This window comes from Clinocottus analis, unplaced genomic scaffold, assembly GCF_023055335.1.
Source record: "Clinocottus analis isolate CAN_PGR_092001 unplaced genomic scaffold, fCliAna1.0.p SCAF_8, whole genome shotgun sequence".
Taxonomy (NCBI): Eukaryota; Metazoa; Chordata; class Actinopteri; order Perciformes; family Cottidae; genus Clinocottus; species Clinocottus analis.
Window position 1 is genome coordinate 10,184,698 of NW_027176240.1, and position 12,233 is coordinate 10,196,930.

Here is a 12,233-nt window from a genome sequence, read left to right on the forward strand (position 1 = left end):
ACCCCTGTCTCCTTTCATGAAGCCAACTAGCTGCATAAAGTTTGAGCCAGATGAGAGAGAATTGGAGAGAAAGTGTTTGTTTACTCTGTTTATGTTACAATAAAGATATATGTGTGTTTATCTCTCACTGTCTGCAGAGCTTGTGCACCACATGAAAAGGTACAGAGTCAGTGTCTGTGTGCGGTTTGTAGTCCTGTTGTTTCTCCAGGTGTATGTTTGTCTGTGCACGTGCAGTGTGTTTGTGAGCATCACTTGCACAAACAGTCCTCTACAGTCTCTGATGTTCTACTGAAACACAGGCCCCTTAAAGACCACGAGATATCTGAGAGGCACATCTTCATTATTTGATCTTCTCTCAGGAAATGGGTCGATATTTTCTGCAGTTGTGTACAGACAAAAGCCTCAGGCGAGGAATTAGATGGAAAAGAGCATTTAGACAACAGGTGACTGTCTGCATGCTCCAAATGTAATTATAGTAAAGTAACTATTGACATGGTACTGTACTAAAGTACACCATTGAAATACTTTTTTAAGCGATTTCCTCTCCACTACATTTCAGATGGAAATATTCAATTTTTACTTCACTACATTTATTTGAGCTCTATTGTTAAGACTTGACATATAATTTCAAATACCAGGGTATCTTTACATTGTGGTATTTCTACTTTTACTTCAATAAACTGACTCAGTATGTGCTCTGCACCACACAATATTATGTATCTATTCTGCAAGTCCCTCAGTTTTTAATATTAAGTACATTTAGCTTCATGTCATTCTGTACATTTACCACAATAAATTGTTTGATATTTTTAAGACTACTATTTTCATCATCATCATCATCACATCAATCAAAGCTGTTTTGTTCTTATATATAACAATTCATTATGTTTTTACAAACAAACTTCATCATTTTATGTAAAATCTCAATTTCCCCCTGAAACGTAGTGAGGTATTAGTATAAAGAAGTATAACATGGAAGCAAATGGAAGTACCTAATGTGTACTTGTATGTACATAATCTACGTAATTCAAATACAATGCTTAAATGGATCAATAGTATAAATTGACTAATTGATTAATCATATAATTGTTGAAACTCATATGTAATTTATGTTGCGATCCTTACTTATTTATTCATTTCTAATTGACCAAACTCTCAACATAATGTAAACAGGGGTAATTGCATAATTCTTTTGCAGTTGACAACAACTACCTTTCTCTCTCCCTCTGTCCATAGGCTGCCCCTGAGCTGGCCGAGTCCCAGCAGACAGAGCTGTCCCACCGTGCTGAGGGGTGGAGGGGAACCCCCTAACTAAGATTTCCCTGCTCCCACTCACACACCTTCCACTTTAAAGCAGAGATATCAAAGAAGGTGAGGACTATAAACATACACTAAAGCGTCATACTGTCAACAAGGGGTTAACAAGCTGTTTTCACAAGCTGTAAATGCCCTCCCACCATCCACTCCCCCTTGGAATGGACTGTCCCATGGATTCACATGGTGTGTGTGTGTGTGTGTGTGTGTGTGTGTGTGTGTGTGTGTGTGTGTGTGTGTGTGTGTGTGTGTGTGTGTGAGTGTGTGTGTGTGTGTGTGTGTGTGTGTGTGTGTGTGTGTGTGTGTGTGTGTGTGTGTGTGTGTGAGTGTGTGAGAGAGAGTGAGAGACAGACACAGAGAGTGTGCGTGTGTGTTCTCTTAGCCATATATATTGGGCCATGTGGACACAGACGTGGAGTTTTGTAGGACAGACTTTGTATTGACTGCAGGGCTGTTGGCCTCTCATTCTTCATTTCTCTCCTTAAAAGAACCAGCAGGAATATAAAGCAGCCCAATAGACTGCTTGTTGGAGGAAGCTGAGGAAACGTTTCTATCTGAGAGTCTTACCGAGTACCTGGGCCTGTAGAAAAAAAGTAGTGACGTGATGGAAGAGGGCTCTTTTATGTTCACATCGGAGTCCGTAGGAGAGGGACATCCAGGTGAGTCCTACATCAAACTGAGCTCCTTGTGTGCAAAACAGGGACCTATATAATATATACTTAACTTTTTACTGTACGATATTTCCCAGTTTGTCAAATTTCTCTGTAATTTCTTTTTAAAAAAATGTAAGAACACATATACACCCTTTTCTAATTCAAGCAGAGAAATATTGATTTTACATTTCTTTCAAAACTGTAGAAACATGCAAATGAATAAACGTCATGCGAGTTGGACAATGTGTCTAAAATAGCGCCACAGTGCTGAGCATTTACTCTCCAAGCGTGGTTGGTATTCCATTCACAGCAACATGTGTTTACTGCCCCTCACTCTCTCTCTCACTTATGGGCGACAGGAGGTGAACGTGTGTGACACACTGGTGTACGGTTGCACACGGAGGAAAGTGTCATGTGGACTCTATCCTGGGATCCCACTGGCATGTTGACATTAATATTGGGATAATGCAAGTCAAAACGTATGCAAATTGCTGATACTGAGCGACGTTGCCCTTATGACTGAAAGGACTACTGTTTGATGTGGCTGTAAAACTCCAAAAAGTCAAGAAAATCAAAATCCCATCTCGACAATACTTTACTAAGCATTCATTAGCGATATATACATATTCAATAAATGGTTTATAATACAGTAGATATGTGTTTATTAATGTATTTGTCAACAACTTGTACTCTTGTGGGCAACCACATGTGGAGGCTAGTGTATGAATATTGGCAATATCTTTGTTACAGTTGTGATAGTAAAAAATGTCTTTTTGTAAAAAAAACGTGACAAATTCAGCCTATTTAACCCTTGAAAATGTAATTGCTTACAACTACATTAAAATGTGTTGTAAACCATTTAATTAATCTTTATATACTGCTTATAAATGCTAACTAGGACTAAAATTAAATAAAAAGTTTTCCGTAGATGTTCAGACTTAAAACCTAAAGATAAAAGATAGAATATAATCCACCCTCTACACTTCTTTCTTTTAGACAACTCATGTATTGAAAATATGTAACAAACTCTACTGTGGTTAATTAATAAATAGTAAACCAATAATAATGGCAGAATGTGGCTGAGCCTCCAAGATTATGTAAAACCACATCGTTAGGAAATACAGAGAAATTCATCTTGGTTGTGTTTTTACACTTTTTTTTAGAGAGATCTAGAGATCATGAAGTAGACATTACTTAAAGTATTTTAGGTGTTAAAAACAAACGACATTAAAATGGCAGCGTTTGATAAAAGCTAAACAACTCGTTAACAGCGAGAAGAAATGAAGAGAAAAACAAACACATTATGTAATCATTATCTAAAAAAGGCAAGAAAATGACATGCAGCGAGTGTCATCTTAAGAAAAGCAGATGGGGAAAGAATAACATGTTAGTTATTTTTTGTTAAATAAATAGTGCTTATAAAAGCTGAAGGTTAATAAGGCATTCTCAAACAGTTAAAGCCTGATGATATAATATAATTATGTAATTCAAAGAGATAAGACTTTCCATACACTGTTTCTACACATGTGTGTGCGGCCTTGGTGAAACGCTGCTGCACAAACCTTCTGATTTGATAACACATCTGGGCTGTTCTCACAGATAGAGGGATCAAAGTCATTCAGCAGCAGACTGCACACCAACTGCAAAGTTACTCTGAGTAAATATATAACACATTCAATTGAATTAATTGTACTTATCCAACGCAACCAGACGTGGAGTTGTTTCTGATGACCTGTGCGTCGCATCACTTCAGCAGAATGACAGGGAGAGTGTGAAGGATCTGGTTTGCGAGGCAATGTTCTGCTGTTGGATCATAGAGTGCATTTACAAATCAAACTGTCTCGATCCTGAATCTAAACTTTTTGTTTTACGCTTGTTGCTTCTCCACAGACAAGATCTGTGACCAGATCAGTGACGCTGTCCTGGACGCCCATCTGAAGCAGGACCCAGATGCCAAAGTGGCCTGTGGTGAGAAAACTACAAGTCAGATCCAGTTAGTCAGAGAGAGAGAGAGAGAGAGAGAGAGAGAGAGAGAGAGAGAGAGAGAGAGAGAGAGAGAGAGAGAGAGAGAGAGAGTTTATGCAAACATCATCTCAGTATCCTAAGTTGTTTTTTTAACATCTACAAGTGAGACAAACGGCAACATGTGGTCAGTTTTGACAGAGATACGTGCAAACAAATCCACTGTCTGGAATTTAAGTTGTCTGGGTTGTAGACTTTATTTATTGTTTTTCAATATTGACCTCTGAGATTAACCTTAACATGACCACCCTGAGGAGCAACCCTTTGAATTTGCTGTTAGCGGCAATCAGACCTGTCATGTGTTTAAAACATCTATTTCCAAGACACCAAAGTCAAAAGTAGACCTGTGATATTTTAAAATGTTCTATTATCAAAAGGTGTTTGAAAGCATATGTAATGTGTTGATTTGTGATTTTATTTTCAGAGACCGTGTGTAAGACCGGCATGGTGTTGCTCTGCGGAGAGATCACGTCTCGGGCCAACGTGGACTACCAGAAGGTGGTGAGGGAAACCATCAAACACATCGGCTACGACAACTCTGACAAAGGTGAGAACGTAATACGGAAATCAGATATTTTCCATATTTTAATGCGGAAATTCATAATTATGAATGAACATTAATGGATGATTTGGATATCAACAAACACCAAAATCACCGCAACCTCAGTCTCTCCTGAAAATAATTAAAAACAAATGTGCTTCTCACAAAACAGACATCTGAGTTTTGGTCCATCATTTACATTTTTAGAGTTTTCACACAAAAAAAGAACATCAACTTACTTACATTTTTTAAGAAAAGATACCAAAAGTTAAAGAAAAATGAGTCTATTGGAATTGTTTATAGTTACTTCCTCTGTAATTAAAATATTTTCCGATGGAGGGAGACTAGAGGAGCCGAGGCACCACTTTCACAACATGTGATCTTTGCTTTATTCTAACATTATCGTGAAATGAATGTGATTTTGAAGGTATTACACTAATAGGAGCCTGAAACATCAATCTATATTACCTCAAATAATATCAGATTATTACATTAATGTGACCAACATTTTATTATCCACTGAAATAAACCTTTTTCTTATTGGCTGGTTACCATACTGTTATCAAAATATTAGTGTTCTAGTACTAAATAGTTTTGCCTTCAAATGCATTTCCCTATTATAACATTTTTCATATAACCCTTTATTACTCTTTTACACACATTTCGGTATAATCTTACCTAGACATACCCATTGTTAATACCAAGCTGGTTACTGTGTTGGTAATTTCGTGGTTTTATTTAATTATTTCCTTAAATATCACACTTTTCCCTCACTGTTACCATGATGTTAGAGATCTGTAAAGTGAACTGAAATAGAAGTAACGTGCAATGTGCTCTGTCGTTCACTTTCCTTCTGTAGGTTTTGACTATAAGACGTGCAATGTGCTGGTGGCTCTGGAGCAACAGAGTCCGGACATTGCTCAGGGAGTGCACATTGACAGACTGGAGGAGGACATCGGAGCCGGAGACCAGGTACGGCTGTTGCATAAGGACAATGTGTCCTTTGGCTCATGTCGACTGAAGGGCGAGGTGATAGTGACATTAGTCAAGTATCATAGTTTTTTGACAGTGTCAAAGAACTATTACAATTCAGCAGAGCTGGAAAAAGTACTCAGATCCTTTACTTGAGTAAATACTCCATCACAAATAAAAGTCGTGACATATTAATACTGGTGCATTAATGCTCATGTTTCTGTTGTTGATTTAGGTGGAGTAGTTTTAACTACGCTATGTAGAGTCAGGAAGTTTAGTCCTGTGGGTCCAAAACCAAACGGCCGGGCCTCCTCCACCGCGTCACGAGAAACTTCTGACGGTCATGAGACGATAAATGAGGGTTGGAAAGAAGGCAAAACTAACACAACTTTTTATTAGTTTTTTGGACTAGAGTAACTACAACTACTAAAACGTACACTATGAGAGCAGAAGAATTGTACCTTCATAGGCCTACGTTACTTAAGTAAATGTCACCACTAAAATTTAAGTTAAGTGGAAAATCAATCCGTAAGATCATGAATGTCAATTCTTTTTTCCATATATATTTATGTATATCAGTATAACGAGCTCTCGCTGACTCCTCAGGCTGCAGTGTTGTGCAATGCAATGCATATCAATATTGTATAGTTGTCTATCCTGCTGATGATGATCTGTGTCATTATCCACTTTGCATGTACTGACTCTCTCTGTCTCTGCAGGGTCTGATGTTCGGCTACGCCACAGATGAGACAGAGGAGTGCATGCCTCTCACCATCGTCCTAGCCCACAGGCTCAACTCAAAGATGGCTGAACTCAGACGTAATGGAAGCATCCCCTGGCTGCGTCCCGACTCTAAAACACAGGTGCGGGGCGGGTTGTGTGTTACATTACAATGCATGCAAGATTTCTCCTACCAAAACACAAACAACACCACAGCAGTCTTTCTGTGAATTTGTTGTTTTTGTTTACTCTGGATTTCTTCCAGGAGCTTTATTTTGGTGCCAGCAGACAGAATCGGATCAGAAAGTCGCTATTGCAAGTGGTTAACAAAAAGCTCTGTGTGGAGAAAGAATAGGCCTTTGACTGATTCTGAATCAGTTAGCCGCTGACTGCAGCTCTGTGACAATAAGTGTCTAATGCCTTTGTGTCCCAGGTCAAATTTCGGCTGTTAGAAGGTCAGGCAAAAGTATTCGAACACAGAGCTTTAGATTTATCACAGATTGGACCGATTTCACATTTCCACTTCAAGCAAGAAGTATCAGGGATCTGTCTCTGTCGTTACCTGTCTAATGCAAATACAGCCACGTTTGTGGGGATGTTAGGCAACGTCAGTTTGTTTTAAGCGAGAACGAGAAAACTTAAACATCACAGGACACTCGAATCATCCTGTGGGTAACTAAAGCAGCAGTAAGAGGAAATTAGGTAAATGAGAAAGAAATATAGAAAGTCAGTGATTATAACAAATTCCAACAAGGTGTACGTTTGAAACTCTTTGAGTTCTTTGTGTCTCACAGGTGACGGTGCATTATGACCAGAAGGACGGAGCCGTGATCCCCAAGAGAGTTCACACCATCGTGGTCTCTGTGCAGCATGACGACTGCATCTCTCTGGAGGAGCAGAAGATAGTCCTCAAGGAGCAGGTAGAGCCTCACCATCACACCGACTGGACTGCGACTAATGTCTAGCTTTGGAAACGAAGGCGTTAATATGTTGTTTTGACCCTAATGAGGATAAGCGGCTAAGATAATGGATGGATGATTCTATTAGGTGATCAAAGCCGTGGTTCCTGCTAAATATTTGGATGACAAGACCGTCTACCACGTCCAGCCCAGCGGTCGCTTCGTCATTGGAGGACCGCAGGTGACCATCGCACGCAAGCGGTTCATTTCATCTCGAAAAACCAACAAATGTAAAGTTGGCCCTGATTTCGGCTCCTCTTCTCTTCTCCTCTGGCCAACAGGGCGATGCTGGTGTGACCGGCAGGAAGATCATTGTCGACACATACGGAGGGTGGGGCGCTCACGGTGGCGGAGCTTTCTCTGGCAAAGACTTCTCAAAGGTGGACCGCTCCGCTGCCTACGCTGCTCGCTGGGTGGCCAAGTCTCTCGTCAAAGCCAAACTGTGCAGGAGAGTTCTGGTTCAGGTGAGCGTACGCTGTCATTCATCCACCCGTCCAAACATGCACGAGGACGAGGGCTATGCTGACCGAATCCTTCCCATCTTCCTGTGTGCGTGCTACAGGTGGCTTATGCTATCGGAGTGGCCCATCCTCTGTCCATCTCGTTGTTTACCTACGGCTCCTCCCAGAAAACAGAGTCAGAGCTTCTCCAGATTGTCAACAAGAACTTTGATCTGCGGCCAGGAGTCATCGTCAGGTACTTGTCCTCCGTGTGCTCCTTATGCCAGATCATTTCTAGGCTGCTTCATTTTAAGAAACTGTTTATTGAAGCATCTTTGGACTAAGTTTGATGGCATATGTTTGTATTCTTGCAAAAATATGACAATCAAAATGTATTTTGTTGCTGGTGGGCGCCAAAGTTAGGACTTTTGAAATTGTACTCATCGTGGCTTTAAGATGGTCTATGTTTACATTTTCCTCAACATGTTGCCTGTGAAGGCTATATGCTGTGACAGATCAAGCGATTAGATAAACATTCAGTTGTCAAAACTAGAATTTATTATTCTATTTACAATATATTTCATGTTCATTCGTACAGCTACACAGCATGAACCGATGCCACATACTATAATTTAAGCTAGTTTGCACACATGGGGCCTTAGGATCTACAAAACTAAAGGCTAAAATACATACAGAGTAGCACATACCACAAACAATGACAGAATAAAATTATCAATAAAAATCAATTACAAGCACCATATTATTCGTGCCCCCATGGCTGATCAGTCTTCAGAGACTTGAGTTACAAACGATCCTCGCCGGTATGCAGACAGGCTTCAAATACCTCTTTTCTGCTTTTATGATGTCTATGAGGTTGTTATGTGTGAAATGAGGACACAGTGACCCTGTGTCCGTCCTACTGTGATCCACAAGATACATTCTGGCCATAATTTCACTCAAATGTCGAATAGGATTACATGATGAATTGGTGACGTTTTGGACACACATGGATGTAAACTTTAACTTGACAGGTTAATGTGGTTAATGCGGTAATTGTAGTATTCAAGCTGCTAAAACGGTGCAATGTTTTTGATGACATGCTATACTTAGCACGTGTCCTCCCTTGTGCTGTGCGTCATGTTTTACTCACATTTTTTTAAATGTTCATACAAGTTGAAATATTCTCAACCTTTCAGCATTGTCCACGTTTCTTTCTGTCTCTGTGTCTCGCTGCATGTCCAACACGTTGCCACTCCACACATTACACAATCTTACGATGACATGTCAACGACCCACAGAGCAGCACAGATACATGATAGGTCAACTACGATACGCAGCGTTGACTGTAGTTTTAATAGTTAACTCTGTGTGAAATATCTCAGATATACTATACTATGATTTTTATTACACACTTTTATGACTTTTTTAAAGACATAATATGACTTTACACTTACATTTTCATGACATACTGTGTAACTTTAAAGATAATCCAGACAAAGGTTCCCCAGGGGGCAGGAAGAGCCTTCTAATGCAAACATTATGGGGTTTTGAACATTATATATATATATATATATATATATATATATATATATATATATATATATATATATATATATATATATATATATATATATATATATATTTCCCTTGTTCTATACTTTTCTCTACGTTCTTCAACAATAAATGCCTGCAAACGGTTTTGTTGAAGACAGGAAAACAACCAGAACAACATTTATAAAATTACAAAAACAACATAGGTATTATCGTGGGATGCTGTGTCACCTCTGATGTTGCTTTTCTTCTGTATCCTCCTCAGAGAGCTGAACCTGAAGAGGCCAATCTACCAGCAGACAGCCTCTTACGGCCACTTTGGTCGACCAGAGTTTACTTGGGAGATGCCCAAAAAGCTCGTCTACTAAATACTCATCTGGAGGCTGAACGAGATCTTTGTGGACTACAACTGCCAGCTCTGTCAACTGACATTTTTTTATTAGGAAGAAGTGAAGCCAAAGCTTTAGGGATGAGTCAGCTTTAAAGAGGGGAGAAAATAATGATATGCACAAGTGGTTGTAGCTTAATGGGACACTCTCTCCCGACGAGAAGAGAGACATTACAGAGGACATCTCAGTAACCGGTCCACCCCCTTCCTCTGTGAACACCCGATTATTGGTGCTTAAGAAATATATACATACAGTCATTAGATCTTCTCTGCTCACATTAAGGGAAAACCACAGCGAATACAATCCTCTCAATACAAATACTTCTACCCCACGAGAAGCAGTGTTTTACCTCAAAGCTGTGAATATATCCGTATGTTACGTGACCAGAATCATGTACAGAAACAAGCGCCTAATTTACGATGGTTGCTATTTACAACAGCAAGTATTTCATCAGTGACTATCAATGTCAATGTAGTTGTTGCTCAACCAAAGACTCAGCTTTAGAAGAAAAAAGAGATATTTTTGTCATGACCAGTGTAGGGCAAGTTACTCAGAAAATGTAACAAGTTACTTTTTACCCATTACCCCTTTAAAATGTAATAACAATATTTTACTTTATGACATCCCTGCAGCATGTTCACCGCCATTAAGTTGCCTGAAAAGGACACCAGACGACTATCTACTATCTATAACTATCTACTCACATCCGTCAGTTATAACTTGATATTGTGCTTTTTAATGGAGGAGACGTCAGGTTAGCAGCACTATGAAACCCGTGATGTGACTGGCTGAGGGAGTATTTCATAATCACCACACCTGCTGATCAATATTCACCCTCACCTAGCTGTTTTGAACATTGCTGCACATACATAAACCAAAATAGAAGGTGTGCACAGACATGCCCAAAGTTCTTGGCAGATAAAGACGTTATTTCAAAATATTGAATATTGAACTGATGATGCTCCTGCATCCTTTGAGGACAGGGCCTGTCTCTTCCTCTGCCTCAAATTCACCTGATAACACATTAACAAAGAATTATGTGGAATACTAACACTGATATAATTACTGTTTTGCAAGTTGTGATCCCCTAAACTACTCCTTATGAGGGAAAGTAATATTACAGGATTGCCCAACACTGATCATGACAGCAAAGTTCATTTCTTATGTTTCTTTTTGTGGTTAGTGCGACAGAAAGCTGTTTGCACTGTTACAATCACGTCGTACAAGCAGACAGGTCATTAAAACGTGGAGAGAGCGACGATCTCTTTAGCATATGTTGCAATCAATCAAATGTAAAATAGCCATGCAGTCCTGTGTTGCCTACTGGTCTGATTTTCTGTCATCCTTGAAGTCTTTTGTTTTAATATCAAGCTGCTTTTATTGTTGCACAGCTCAACTGGTGACTGATTTGTATCTTTGTCTTTTGAACCTGCAGGTTGCTGTGAGTCAGTAGATATCGCTACTTTTAACAAATAACTTGAAGTCTCTTCTCTCTTTGCTCTCTGCGTCAGAATATTAAACTGTTGAGTTGAAAGCATTTAGAGCCACTCATGTCTTAAAGTTTCTGCATTTTGACAATGCGAGAAGTCCAAGTTAATATCGGACAGAATGCCTTGGTGTACATGCAGATCTCCTTCGATATCTGTGAGATATTTAGTTAAAGTCCTACTTAATGTGAAGCGCTACGTTTGCTCTGCAGCTCTGTGTTTGCAGATCGAGGTCTTTCCCGTTGGATTTAGAGGAAAAAAGGGAGCGTTCTATCAAACTTTTTCAAACAGGGCATTTAGAAAAGTCAGCTTTTACCGTTGATTACCATTAATCACAAAATATTTAATCAAATTATTCCCTTCTGATGTGATTTAGGAGTGTAAACCGTTCTCACCTTCAAACTTTGTGTCTGTGGAGGTCGAGGACTTTGTGGTGCGTGTAACAACCTGTGCTTTCATCTACTGCCAACATTGTTTTTGTAAGAGAGGTTTTACTCTATTTACTGTGTTGCTCTTCTGTCAAATGTTTTGGCAGAGAAACTAAATAATGTAAATAATTCAACAATAAAGAAAATTCAAGATGTGAACTGTTTGGTCCAATCCACAACATGCAAGATTAGTTAAGTGACGACAATAAATCAAGTAAATTATGGTTTTTAACAGTTTGTACTGATTGAACTTATATACAATATATACATAAATATATAAATATATAAAATAAATATACAAAAATGTGATTATATGAAATATAATTAACATAAACCTCTCGTTTGGCACAAGCTAATTCTAAATCTTATTTAGGAAATACTATACGATGACTTCATGAAATTGTTATGAAATCAACTGTTTTCACTTTTCAAATAAATACTACAGTTGCTGTTTGCTGTCTACACACACACACACACACACACACACACACACACACACACACACACACACACACACACACACACACACACACACACACACACACACACACACACACACACACACACACACACACACACACACACACACACACACACACACACACACACACACACACACACACACACGGAGGCAGCAGAAACAGGAAGTGCCCGGGGCTTGAAGGGTCTGCAGTGATAATGCTTGTTTCCTGTTGTATTTGTCCTGGATGGAGGGCAGACTGGCCACAAAGACGATCTCTGCGGTCCTGACTTCCCG

At 39.3% G+C, this 12,233-nt stretch overlaps 1 protein-coding gene across 1 annotated transcript; it reads left to right on the forward strand.

The window, feature by feature from the left end:
• Window positions 1-1,508: 1,508 nt before the first annotated feature.
• mat1a (methionine adenosyltransferase 1A) lies at window positions 1,509-11,636 on the forward strand. Its single transcript, XM_068568445.1, has 10 exons — window positions 1,509-1,973; window positions 3,858-3,935; window positions 4,414-4,536; window positions 5,390-5,502; window positions 6,222-6,365; window positions 7,017-7,142; window positions 7,270-7,362; window positions 7,463-7,645; window positions 7,744-7,877; window positions 9,438-11,636. Exons 1-10 carry the CDS (start codon window positions 1,919-1,921, stop codon window positions 9,538-9,540), a joined length of 1,152 nt encoding a protein of 383 aa, XP_068424546.1. The 5' UTR covers window positions 1,509-1,918; the 3' UTR covers window positions 9,541-11,636.
• The last annotated feature ends 597 nt before the right edge of the window (window positions 11,637-12,233 follow it).